At 36.2% G+C, this 13,793-nt stretch overlaps 1 protein-coding gene across 1 annotated transcript in view; it reads right to left on the bottom strand.

Annotated features, from left to right (window-relative positions):
- LOC121870571 (ubiquitin carboxyl-terminal hydrolase 24-like) overlaps positions 1 to 13,793 on the bottom strand; it is a 48,066-nt gene that overhangs the window by 11,726 nt on the left and 22,547 nt on the right. The window contains exons 15-22 of the mRNA XM_042372401.1: positions 12,382 to 12,576; positions 12,029 to 12,141; positions 11,515 to 11,692; positions 10,657 to 10,878; positions 10,000 to 10,277; positions 4,675 to 4,933; positions 1,758 to 1,948; positions 1,179 to 1,347 (exon numbers count right to left, since the gene is read on the bottom strand). Of these exons, the coding sequence (XP_042228335.1) occupies positions 1,179 to 1,347; positions 1,758 to 1,948; positions 4,675 to 4,933; positions 10,000 to 10,277; positions 10,657 to 10,878; positions 11,515 to 11,692; positions 12,029 to 12,141; positions 12,382 to 12,576 (1,605 nt within the window). The remainder of the gene's footprint in view (positions 1 to 1,178; positions 1,348 to 1,757; positions 1,949 to 4,674; positions 4,934 to 9,999; positions 10,278 to 10,656; positions 10,879 to 11,514; positions 11,693 to 12,028; positions 12,142 to 12,381; positions 12,577 to 13,793) is intronic.

Below are 13,793 nucleotides of genomic sequence, written 5' to 3'. Positions count from 1 at the left end.
GTTCATTAATTCATTTAACTTGTCTAATAATTGAACTTTCTTAGTAAGGGTCATCACAGACTTTTGCCTTTTATGTTTCACTGCACTAGCATTACTAGCACTAGGCAGTTTTTAGGGACCATTTTGCACAAAAACACCAAGTTTTGAGCATAGCACAAGAGATGCTGTGGCGCAGACAATGGTTTAGCATAAACAAGGGTGAGGAGATGCTGTGGAGGTTGGGGATGACTCACAGTGCTCCTGCAGAGGCTCCACCAACTGCTTACTGCGAATAGTCAAAACCGTGAATAACAAGGGTTTACTGTATGTACTGTACAGTATTGTAATTTGAAATATGTGCAAGCACATGACTTACTGTGATAACAGTGTTTTCATCAGCTGATCAACTGTCTTTGTTTGATATATATTTATTAAACCATTTAAGATTTATTTAATGAAACATAGTATAGAAAATGTAATGCTTCTCTAAGAAATGAAACATTAAAGACATATTCAATGTTCTTACACTAAAGGCTATGACGATATGGCACAGCTGTACAGAAGGTACCAACCAATTAGGAATGCAGTAGAGTAACAATTAATTAGACACCATTTTTTCCTGCTTAAACACTAATTCCATTACTTCAAAACACTTTTAAAAACTTATTACTCTCTTGAGTCTAAACAACTGCTTCCTGCTGCAGCTCTTCACACTCAAGGTGTCTTATTTGAGGCAGTGCTGGGAAGTGGTTTGCTAGCAGACACTGCCTCAGTGTACATGTATTTCTGTGCCGTGGAAAGCATAAGCAGTCCGTTACTTAGCCTGTGACCTGTAAATAATGAGTACCTGTACTGTAATCGTTTAACAGTAACTTCTATTTATTACTGTAAGGTACATATTAATATGATTATAATTTTTATTTACGGTGTTTATTGCTGTACAGTATTATTACAGTACTGTATGTGATTTTTATTTCTGATTAACCAAAAAAATAGAACTTAGCTCGACCAGCTTCTGAACCTAACCTCAGATTACATCGATTATTATTATTATTATTTATTTTGGGGGAAATTGCTGCATTAGTCATGTAATTATTATACGTATGGACTTGTAGAAATGGAACCCATATGAACAATGAGGACTCCCTGTAATTTGTAATTATAGAGCATAGTGTGAGAGGTCATGTGTTTGCACCTACCAGTATGACCCTATTAGCAATAATGGGTGTAAGAGAAGAAAATGATATAGGGGGAGGACTGGCTTGAGCTGATGAGTCGAGAGCTGAACGTTTTGGTGGACCCGGGTGAGGCTGTTGACCGATGACAGGAACCTCTTGTCCTCTTGGTGTTGACCCACACAGTAAATATCTGTGTGAGAAAATAATAAGTGCAAGATAACAAAAATATAATATAAAACTAAATAGGGAACTGGCTTCTACCTTGACCCTACATCTGTAGCCTTGCACCTTTCTAAGTTTGTAGGCACAAGAAAGTGCTAAAGGAGATTCTTTACTAGTCAAGCTGAAGAAGATTTGTTTTCTACAAAAAATAAATTCTTCTAAACCTTCTGAACTTCATTGTAATTAAATGGCTACAATAAATATCCCGTATTTTCAGTATTATTCTCCCTCAGTTCACCAGTTGCAACTGATTCCATTTAATGATATTCAAATACAAATGCCGGGAACAGGAAAATACAGTACTGTACAGTATAACTTCAGGAGATTGAAAATTCTGTCTTATATCAGAACTTCCAGCTTATTAAACCGACTCCTTACCTTAAAATTTGCAGAGTTATTAAGTAAACACTTTGGCGTATCTCATAATCCACTTCCTGAGGGAGTGAGTCCTTCTGTAGCAATGCTGTGATGAGGCTGAGACCACCACACATGAGGAATTCTTCACAGAAATGAGCATTACTGTTCATACTGCCCTCTACTGATACTGGCATTATCTTCCCTGAAAGGACCTGCAGAATAACCCAAGAAGAAATTATTTTGAAATTATATATTATATAAGCAGTGCAGCAAATAGGGAATTAATGGATGGATGGTTGTGGTATAGTAAAAAAAAAAAAAGCAGTCTAACATGTGGAAATACTGTATTACTAAAATATAATGGGAAATTTCAATATCATACTGCTTGAGAAAGAATAAGAAAGTAGATTGTGGATGGCAAGTAGGGTGTGGGACAGGAATCCAAAGTTTGAAGAGACAAGAAAATGCATGGCAGCTTTTATAATGTACAGTCAACTCAAGATGTATCGATCCCACCCTGGCTATCATACCTGCAATTTTACCTGGCAATACTTGGTGAAGTAAGGCTGTATGTAATGGTGATTGTGTTTGGTGGAACCATTTTTGGCTGTTTCACTGTCAGGATAAATATCAAACAATCCAAAGGAAGCATTTTATTAATAAAAAACTATTCATCGTTATTTAAGATCATGACAAGTTTCCAAATGTTCGTATAGTTGCTTAAATAATAAAGTAAATTATTTTAATGCATTGGCAATGCAACTACATCCAGGGCTGCCACAATATTCCCACATCAAATTTCAAGAATACATATTCCACATTTAATCTTGAGTGTTTCATCAATATAAGTATTATGTAATATAATTTGACGTAAGATACAGGGCAGACACTATGTAATAGACTCAACTGACACAATAATGGCATCAGCGCCAAACGGATCATCAAGGATTGCCAGGTAAAATTATGAGTACTTGAGTAAGGGTGGGGTCGTTGTATCTTTGGTTGACTATATACATGTACAGTAACATACCGAGAAATTCCAGGATAAATCTTTCCATTCCAGGATTGGTGATTTTTTCCGGGGCTGAGAAAATTCGTCTCCATACCCAGAAATCTCTAAATCCCGGAACTGCTCTACACCAATTATTCTAGCTAACCCAGACATAACTGTACCTACAAAGGCTGGTGTTACCAAATTTGAACCATATTTTACTGAAATTGCAAATCATACCCAGGCTCAACTCCAACATTAGATTTAATATTGTTCTGTGTACAGGTAACCCTTGAGATACAATATCCTGAGATGCGATAATTCACTTTAACGACGGTTATAAATTAACACCATCTCCCTATATACGATCAAAACAGCTCACTTTAACAATATCCATCGAAATCCATTGGTCAGAATGTTTTTTTTCTCTAGTGCAAACTATGGGTTGTTTATACTGTATTCAAATTAATCACCATCTTACAAGGATTCCAGCAATGCAAGTTATATTTTTCTATGTCAAGTAAAGTGACATTTTAATAGGAAACAATATTTAACCCTCTGCATCACACATCTCTACCTCTGTCTGGTTCTTAGTTGATTGTAAGCCAGCCATCGTCATGTGTTTTCTTTTTCTTTTACAGTGAGAAGACAGCACTAAACTTTAGATTGAACTGTGTTATGATGACCATGAAGTGGTATTTTCAGCATTTTTGTGATTGTAAGGTGCGTTGACTCTGTTATTTTGAAAATGTGAGCAGTGTCGGCCGCTATCATTGTTTTTGTTATCATCGTTCGCTATTTTGTGACAAGTGCTTTTGCTCTGTTTTTGTAACTGTGAAATGAGCAGTGTAACTTAGAAAATATCTGGGAAGGCCAAAACATCCAAGACAACTGTGTCTCTGAGGTGAAGCTTGATATTGTTAAGCAGCATTAGACTCCCCACAGGCTGTGTGGGAGTCAGAGTGACGTCTTCACTCCACCTACAAGAGTCCTCTTAGCCTTGAAGGGGACATGTGATGATGACTAGACTTATATAATATGATGTGGTGAGTATTATTTAATTGTTTTGTACGAATAGTAGTGCTGTAGGAAATATTTTGTCAGCGATACACGTGTATTTGGGGGACTGGCTGGGAATGCATCCCATTGAACCCCATGTTATAAGGCTCCCAATTTACAATATTTCACCATCGTATCTCAGGGGTTACCTGTATCTGTATTTAAAACGTGAACCCTTTTTTGTATTGAAAAATCCAACTTTAAGCTACCTTAAAATAACAGCTGAAACAGTTTTTTTTAGCATTTCGAAAAATATCACATTAGGCTTTTTTGCTTCTGTACTGTAGTGTATTACATTGTAAAGTCTTTTCCCTGCATTTGTTTATTTTAAATGTGAATCATTTACTTTGTATTTGCTCAAAGACAATTTTATATTACTGATAAAAGTTTTATTACCTCTCTTTTACAGATCAGCAAATTAGGTGCAAATTAGGTAAGTGCTGCTAGTTCCAGTTCTGCTATACTCTATACTGTAACCATGCAGTACTGAATACAGTACGTATTAATAATTTACTAAAAGCTAAATTTAGCCTGCAATTCAATGATGTTTATCAGAATTCTTCTTAAATTAAAGTATAGTTCTGCATTTTTTACTGGTTATTCAATCCTGGGGAATGTGTTGACTTATTTTGCCTGAGCACAGCTGTGGCCAAATGCTGATTATATTTTTGCCAATAAGTTGCCGACTATTATATAAAGGTTGCGTACCCCTGCTATACACAAATGTATACAATATATATGAGGGGTCAATGAAAAAAAAGAGATCTGATTGCAGGGGAAATGATAAAACACATTCAAGAACAAAGAATGAAATATAATGACACTCCAGTAAATGAGCTTAAAATAAAAGACCTCAGGCACAAGGACAGACACAAAAGTAAAACTCACCTCCATGTTGTACAAAAGTCTAAATGGTGTCATATCGGCAGCATTGAGATCAAGCAGACGCCGTAAAACCTCTCTCCCAGTTTCTCTATCTTTCTCTTTATCTCGGATCTTATCTCTCTTGGCAGGGGAGCCGTATGGTGTGGTCCTTGGGCTTGCATCAGAGGTGGCAATTCCAGCGCTACATATTGAATCAAACTTGTCAGCAACGTTTGGGTCTGTAGGCACCAGGTAAAGGACGCGTCGAACAGCATCCACAATCCTGGTTCAAAAAGAGGTGATGAGAGTTAGTTCACGACGTGCCTACATTTCAATAATGACAATAAAAAACTCAGGGAATAAAGAATCAGAGTGAGAGATACCAAGTGAACATATGATCACTGAAACTAGTCCAGTCCAGAGAAAAGTGGTCTAGGAAATGGATTTTGTCATAAAGAAGACAAATATTTTGCAAGCATTAAACTCGACTACCTCTCACACATTCCACAGGCAGCTACCAAACAGGGAGGTAGTACTGCCTGGGAAGATATTAGAAGCATAATGTGTTGTCTAATGGTAGACCCTGCTGCCATATGGCATCATGAAAATTGTGACCAAGTCCCAGGTTGCTTATCTGACTTTCTGCCTCATTTACACACAATTGCAGGGTCTCAATTGTTTTTCTTAGTATTGACAACACAACATACATGCATTGTTTCTCGCTATTGATCTGTTTTAAATTTTTGTATTTATGGTTCTCTATTATTATTAGTTCTTATTACTATTACAGTGATCCCTCGGTTAAAGAAATTTCGAATAACGAATTACCTTCCATAAGAATCTTCAACTCGATTAACGAACAAAAATTCGGTTCACGAAATCCTTACGAAATCGTGTCAACATGTTTTCGCCTGCTCACCAGCTGGAGTATTAGTCCATCAATACAGTAATCGGTTTTAGGGCTTAAATTCGTTACCATTTGAGTAAATATCCAAGTCTTATATTAAAATTTTTAGTCATTTTAACAATTATTTAACATAATTGAAGTACAGGGAACTAGTTTTTAGCGCGCCAAACAGCCACTTGACTCACCCAGAATGGCGTCAGTTTGTGTCTCTGCTCAGTGGAGGAAGCATCTTGCTTGAGACTCTCTTGAACATACTCTATTTTTACTTTTTTACAGAACAATTATTGGTCAATCTGAAATTTATTTTACATATTGACAATATATAGTGCAGTGCAATGTTGATTTAAAGAAAATAATCTTGAATTACACCAAGTGAACTTAAAATTTTATGGGTGAAATGGCAGCATGAAGCATGGGGTGATTTCTCTTCCACCCCACTGCCTTCTCTTCTCCCTTCTCCTCCACCCCCACTTCTAATTCCCATCTACATGCACATCTCAAAGTAAGTGTACTTTACTGCATTTATTTTTAGTTTGTATGTAATTTCGGTGATCTGGAACCAATTACCCAAAATCCCATCGAAACAATGGTTTCGGATAACGAACGACCTTCTGGAACGAATTGTGTTCGTTAACCGAGGGACCACTGTATTATCATTATTATTTTAAATTTTTTATTATAAATTTTACTTTCTATGAATTATTATCATTATTATTACATTTTTGCCCCCCAGGCCTCGATGTGGGTCAGTGACCTGTGGCCGCGTGGGCTAATCCCCGTAGTAAAAAAAAAGAAAAAAAAAAATCTTCAAAGGAAAATCTTACATACAGTACAGTACTGCTTTTAAGTCTGATATACATTAATTGGTTCTAAAATCAGCCAGCTACCATGTGCTTACAAACATAAAATAGTCTGCCATGTCTAATACCACACTATTAACTTCTCATAAGCAACCCCATATGTTATGAATTAGAACAGATTACACATAAAATATAGTCAGTGTTAATATTTATCCACAGATGAACATAAAAAAACATTATTTCAAAATGACTGATATTTTCAATGCTCTAATCATTCTGAAGGTACTGCAAGAAGTCACCGACTGTTCCATTACATTTTTCTTAAGAGATTTTAGGAAGAACACTTACGAAGCTTTATCAACAAAATTAACACTAGAAGACTTACCATGTTTACAAAAAATATTCTAGTCAGACCCACAGATATCTGGGCAATGCAGGATGAATCTTTATTGCATAATACAGTATAATCCTAGTTATCTGGCACCTATGGGGATTGAGAGGGGCAGGACAACGAGATTTTCTGGTTAATTGAACCTCGTATTTAGGACCCCCAAATAAATCCTACAATGCACAGTGCTACCGGCTGTCCTTGCAAATCTGTGTCTCAGGAGTTTGTTTTTCCACAAATCTGAGCATTTTCATAAGTGTTCTCCAATTACCGTGTCTGCCCTCTAACTTATGTCAAATTATATTATGTAATGCTCACATTGCATTGACATATAATTCCTTTATCAAACACTCAAGATTAAATGTAGAACGTGTACTCTTGAAATTTTATGTGAGAATCTAGTGGTAGCCCTGGATTTAGTTGCATTGCCAATTCATTTCTATAATTTTCTTAATTATACAAATATTTGGAAATTTATCATGATCTTAAATAACACTGAATAGTTTATTATTATATAAATGCTATCTTTGGATTGTTTAATATTTATCCTAACACTGCTAACAGTGATACAGCTGAAAATAGATCTACCAATAACAATCCAATTACATACAGCCTTACTTCACCAAGTTTTGCTTAGTTAATTAAATTTTAAATATATTTTTTTTTACAATTTAGTATAAATCTATACAGTACTTTGTACCAATTCAATCATCATATGAAATGGCTTTAATCCTACTAGTCTTAGCTACATAATTAAAAGCACCATGTTGTGTTCTATCCATTTTGTAAAATTTATGTTAGCATGAAATAGCGACTGGTAATTAACTAATTTTCATATACAGTAGAACGCTGATTTAAAGTGATTCAATTTAAGATTATTGAATTAAAGCGACACCCACAATTAAGGACAATGTTTTAATTTAAAGCGAATCTTTCCTATTTTTGCATGAGTCAATCTGACGCACCATATTTAAAATTTTGCACCTAATGTTTCTCTGGGCACACGACACTGTCCTAAGGGCAAAGCTGTACTGTACATGTACTCAAAATAATGTACTAAATGATTACTAAAATTTTTGTCTAGTGCAAACTATAGCATGGTTATATTCAAATTAATCACTATCTTATAAGAATTCCGGCAATGTAAATTATATTCTCCCTGGTCACTTCTGTGACATTTTATAAGCAAAAAACAAACTCAAGCTAAAGGAAATAAATAAAAAAATAAATACTTCACTAGACCTTTGGTGCCAAATGTCAAACATGTCACTGTCACTTCCCTCCCATCCCTCCCTCCCTCCCCCTCCATCTTCCCAGCCAGGGTTTGGTGTTTTAGGCTTAAAGTTTTTATCTTATATAATGTCACAGACTAAAGTTAGGAGAATATAATTTATCTTGCTGGAATACTTGCAAGACAGCGAATAATTTGAATATAAACATCATATATTTTGCACAAGAGATAAACGTTTTTGCTCTCTGTAATAAAATTCTTAAATTAGAACTAAAATTTGTATGTCTAATGCGAGCTATAGCATGTTTATATTCAAATTAATCACTATCTTAAAAAAATTCCAGCAATGTTAATTATATTCTCCCATGTCAGTTCAGTGACAATTTATAAGAGAAAAACTTAAGTCACTCTTAAGGACAGATAAATAAACAAGCACTAGACCTTGGCATCAACTGTCAAAAGTATCACCTGACCTCCCTCCCTTCCCCCCATCTTCCCAGCTAGTAAACAGACCATTTCTAGCTATTATCCAGTTACCTGGCAGGAAAGGAGAAGCATCCGGCTGGATAAGAGAGGCATCCAGCAAGATACTGGATATTTGCTATTATCTGGCTGGATTCCTCATCCGGGGCACTCCTAGTCGGCAACCCAGTTACAGCTCACTGCTGCCACACATATATGAACTTCTCACACATACACACCCAATCTCTTCATTTTTCTTCTTTTATACAGTAAAATCTCTATGATACGACCAGATACGTTCCTTGGAGTCTGCTCGTATAGCAAAACTCATATAACGGAGGGAATAATACATGGGTTAAATAGGGATGCGTTCCCGAGCACCGAGCATAGAGACGAGAGTAAATAAATGCGATTCAGTACGAGCGGACAAATTGGGATAGCAGATTCAAACACTGCGAGAAGGGAGAGGGTGGCTGGGGGGAGGATGGTAGGGAAGTAGGGGAGGGGTGCGCGGCCTGGCCGAGTCGCTCACAAGAGAAGTCACAGACCATGTCACTGCTTGTTCCGCCTACTCAGCTGGGTAAACTGAGCAGCACTGTAGCCAAGTTAGGCTTGTCACAGCAACCACAGGTTACTGAGCCAAGCTGTGAGGTGTTATGGTTGTTTTTGAACCGTGTTTTCGAGTAGATATACGCAACTTTCTTCATTTATATTTACTCATTTATATGTACACACCATCCTCAATACTTATTGTGAAAAAGGTAAAAGAAATAACTGTCCAAGTCAATTCAGTGACATTTTATAAGTGAAAAACTTAAACTCCCACTATTTGACTGATAAGTAAACAACATGGTAACCTTCGCAGCCTGGTTATCAATGCCTCACCTCCTCCCAGCCAGGGTGAAGGTAATTTTAGGCTTTAAGTTTTTATCTTATAAAATATCAGACTAAACCTAGCAGAATATAACTTGCATTGCTGGAATCCTTGCAAGATAACGAATACTGTAATTTGAGTATAGACACCACATAGTTTGCACTAGAGATAAAAATGTTAGTCCTTTAGTGGAGTACATTTGAGCACAAAGTGAGTACAGTAATATATTGCTTTTTCACAGGAAATAGTCTGTAGTATAGTTAACCCCAGTGGTCCCTATACTCGCTTCTTGTATCATTGAACAATATCGCTCGTATAGTGAATATAAGGTGCAAATTCCTTAACCTTGTATCATCGAATTCTCGTATAACAAGATCCCCCCATTTAGTTTTATCTTATATTTTCTTTATTTGTAAGCCACATTAGAGTATTGTAATGATTTTTCCACAAGTATTATAGTTTCACTACATGAAACAATAGCAACATACCATCTCACAGGACACCTCATCCTAGTTTCCCCTTCTCAGTGAGTCAAGCCATTTCTAAACAAATTTCGACCTAACGTTAAGTAAGAAAAGGCATAAATTTTTGTTATTGCTAAAGCGAATTAATGTTAAGTGAACTAACACTACATGAGGGATACATATACTATACCAAGAACATTAAAGCAACACTATTTGTGCATACCTAGACTCTTCTAGTTGAGCCAGCTGGTACAGCATTGAAAAGACATCACGACCCTGGCTGGCCATGACTACACCTGGTAACTGCTTCTCTTGGTCCAAGTTGTACTGACTGCCATGCCCATCACCTACTGCTGCTGAAAATGATCTCACCCCTAATCTAGAGGGTCCAGCAGATGCTCCACTTGCTGCCCCAGAGCCCCCAGCACCATCAGAGCTGCCTTCTTCACCTGTATCACAATAACTGGCAGTACCTGGTAATTCATCCCAAGTATCACCAACCTGAAAATGCATTTAAAAAGCAAATCTTAAGCTTCCTTCTGATACTGAACATGTTGACTAACCTATCCCTCATATATTTGCCCCACCACTTAACAGTAAATCTTTTCAATTTCAAAATTCCATAAACAATTATCACATTGATTATAACTAAGTGAATCCCTTTGCATTTTCTACTCATCCAAACCACCTAAAATTTCATCCTCATTTTTTAGCTTTAAATTTTCTTTTAATTTCTTTTATACCTTTCATATGTTTTTCAGTACAGTACTCCAACAATTCTTGTTCTGCTAAATATGATTCTAGTATTTCGTCATATAAAAGATGTACCCTGTATATAAATTCTCTAAAAAAAAAGGAAAATTTAGTGTTATAGACTTACCTCTTTGAGCTGAGCAGCACTAGATATATTGATCTTAGCTGCAAGAGATGTATTTGTGGTGACACCTAACTGGTGCAGGAGACGGTTATCTTGCTCCCCACCATTCACCAGAATTCCACCACCAATTTCCCCAAATGAAAGAGTCTGCACTTGGTCTAATGGCACACGGGCGTAATTGGCAATTTTTCCACGAACTAAACCAAGGCGCTCATTGCTGTGGCACTGTGGGAATACATTAATGTTTATGGAGAACTTAAATATATTTTTCTTACAATACTTCCCACATAAATGTTATGGAGAACTTTAAATATACAGTACAGGTAAAATAAAAATAAAATTACTGTATCAGATATATTCAATTACATCTGTATAAGGCTATAAGCAAACAATTTTTTTTTTCAGTTTTAATTTCCTTTGATAATATGAATACAGGGACTGTTTAGAGAGTGTACTGTACCTTACAGAAGCCTGCTGTGACTGTACAGTATACTACAGGTCTAAAATCAATTATACTCTCCAGTTACCAATGTGTTGTGTTAAGATTTAAATCTAAATATCTTAATATCTGGTGGACTTGTGTTGTAGAAAGTACTGTGGCATTGTAGGTGTGGGGGTGAGGGGCCATGGTGGACAAGAGGAGGGGAGAGGAGAGTGATGAGACATAAATAGTTCCAAATCATTCCAATATGATGATAGCAAATTTATTTGAGGCTTCACCAGCCTTGTGTCTCACTCTTGAGTGTCTATCAATCATTGACTTTCCATTCTTAATATGATTTTGGGTGCAAAACCTCAAATTCAAGGTGCTAGATGCCAATCATCTTGAGACCATATTTGTAAACAACTCTGAGCACCAACCTCAAAATTCATATCCATCTTGTTTGAATCACAGGAAACGTGGAGGATCACCGGCATGCCAGTGAAAGAGGCACCATGTGGAGGGAGAGACCTTGGGGCAGGATGTTGCTCCTCAATGCTGCTAACATAGCGCTCTGCCAACACCAACACTCGACGAATGTGCTGGATGCAACTATTTCTGGGTGCCAAAAATATTCACAATTTTAGATGAACAGTAATTTTCAACTATCGGATGAACAAATGAAATAAGTGGTCCAAAAATGAGATACCAAATGAAACTGAAGAAATTAATTCCAGAATGACAGAACAGATACACACATGATGAGCACAACAATTTTATCAAGTACAAAACTGAGGAGACAATAGGAAATTTAATGTAAATCCATTGACTTTTCAAAACAATATGTTATGAGTGTGACATACAAAAACAGGAACATAAGGAAGACAACATATGCAAATCATCATTCTATGTGAGAGATATAATTCAACAGATAGATTTAAATGGAGTTTTTACCTAGATGTGGTGGGAAGTCCTCCAAGGTCTGAGACTGCCATAGCTGTTAATGTTTTCGTGGCTGTGGAGACAGCAGCACCAACTGCAGTTTCATTTACACGCAGCATAGATTTCTAAAAGAAAGCCACATATATTGAATGTTAATATTTTTTTAAAATGCTACAAAGAACTAGGTTAAACAGCTCTGCACAAGATTATAAACAAGTTAACCAAAACAAGATAATCGGATAACAAACACAAAATATGAAAGATTATGGTTCAACCTACTACAGGACTGTATATCATTGGACTATTGGTGGGAAACAGAGCATATAAATGTTAGCTACAGCAACATTCATACTACCATAACTTACCTCTAACTTTCTGTAACATTCAGAGATGAATTTGGCATGAAGCTGTGGGGGGTCGCGTCTAAGCCGAGCAGAGAGAGACATGTATGACATGTCTAATAAAAGCTTCATAGCTTCTTCTGCAAGTTGCTCCTCTTGACACTCTAGAACAAGCTGCCATATAAACTCCATTCCAAGGGGTTCAAGTTTATCTACAACCTGAAAGTTGATCAAACACAACATCAATCATTGACATACTGTATTAATACTCATACGCCATCAATCTATCAACACAAGACATATTCAAATGTTGTCTTTGAATGAGTCCCCTAGGGAGTATCATTTACCACATACCCAGGATTTTAAACACAACTTAAAGAACATAAAAGAGAAATGAAAATCTATGATTAGATACAGTGCTTAATATATTTGTAAACACTTCTAAGTACAGTATTACATTACTTTTGATAATTATGGCTACTCTAACGTTCTATATCAAGATATTCTATTTCTAGTGACAGCACATACATTAATAAACTACAGTACTATGTACCAAGAACTTCTTATTTAACAATACAATGGGTCTCAGAGTACACAAGGGTTACGTTTCTGGGATCCACATTTAAGTGCAAATTTACATATATTTGGATCCCCCTGTATATATACATTAAGTATAACCTCCTTTTCATACTAAGGTAACTGACACACAATTTCAGAGTTCAATATGGCACTTCTTAATAAGTTCTCACAGTATGCAATTTTTTATTTTTCTCACTCTCACCACCACAATAACTGCCACTAATTTTCCTCCTAGAGCTCATGATTACAGTAAAATTCACCAGAAGAGAAAAGCTTTACTCCCCATGAATGCCTGGGAGATGTTTACAGAATCAGTGGGAGAGTTACGTTATGGTCATTTTTCAACCTGTAATTTTGGGTAGATTTATGTATTTTTTATTCATTTATTTTCTTAGTGTTACATGCAAACACAATCTTCCATACAGAATGTAAAAACAAAAATAAACAAATAATTCTCGTTAGGTCAAAAATATAAAGGGATAAGCATATTCAAATGTTTTTACTCTATTACAAACACATACAATTATACAGCGTAAAAAAAAAATTATCATAAGGTCAAAAACATAAAAGGAATAAACATTTCTTTGTGCACTGGAGTTAGCATGCAGAGAGGAGCAGCGGGGAGCGGAGCTGTGGAGTGAGGCATCTCAGCTGTTTGCTTTCTCCTCTACCCAGTGTGTAGTGAAACAATTGCTGGATGGCAATGCAGTATTTTTATTTTGTTTTATTTATAACTATTATATATATATTACTGGTATAGCATAGATTATTTATGAACAAAGGCTACTGTAGCTCCTTCCACACTTAAACCATCCTCTGAGTGATGGGACAGTTCAGCCGCTCAGTCACTCAGCGGT

The sequence above is a fragment of the Homarus americanus genome, unplaced genomic scaffold (assembly GCF_018991925.1).
Source record: "Homarus americanus isolate GMGI-L3 unplaced genomic scaffold, GMGI_Hamer_2.0 scaffold56333, whole genome shotgun sequence".
Classification (NCBI taxonomy): domain Eukaryota; kingdom Metazoa; phylum Arthropoda; class Malacostraca; order Decapoda; family Nephropidae; genus Homarus; species Homarus americanus.
The sequence above is the reverse complement of the archived record's forward strand: the minus strand, read 5'-3'. Positions and strand labels throughout refer to the sequence as shown.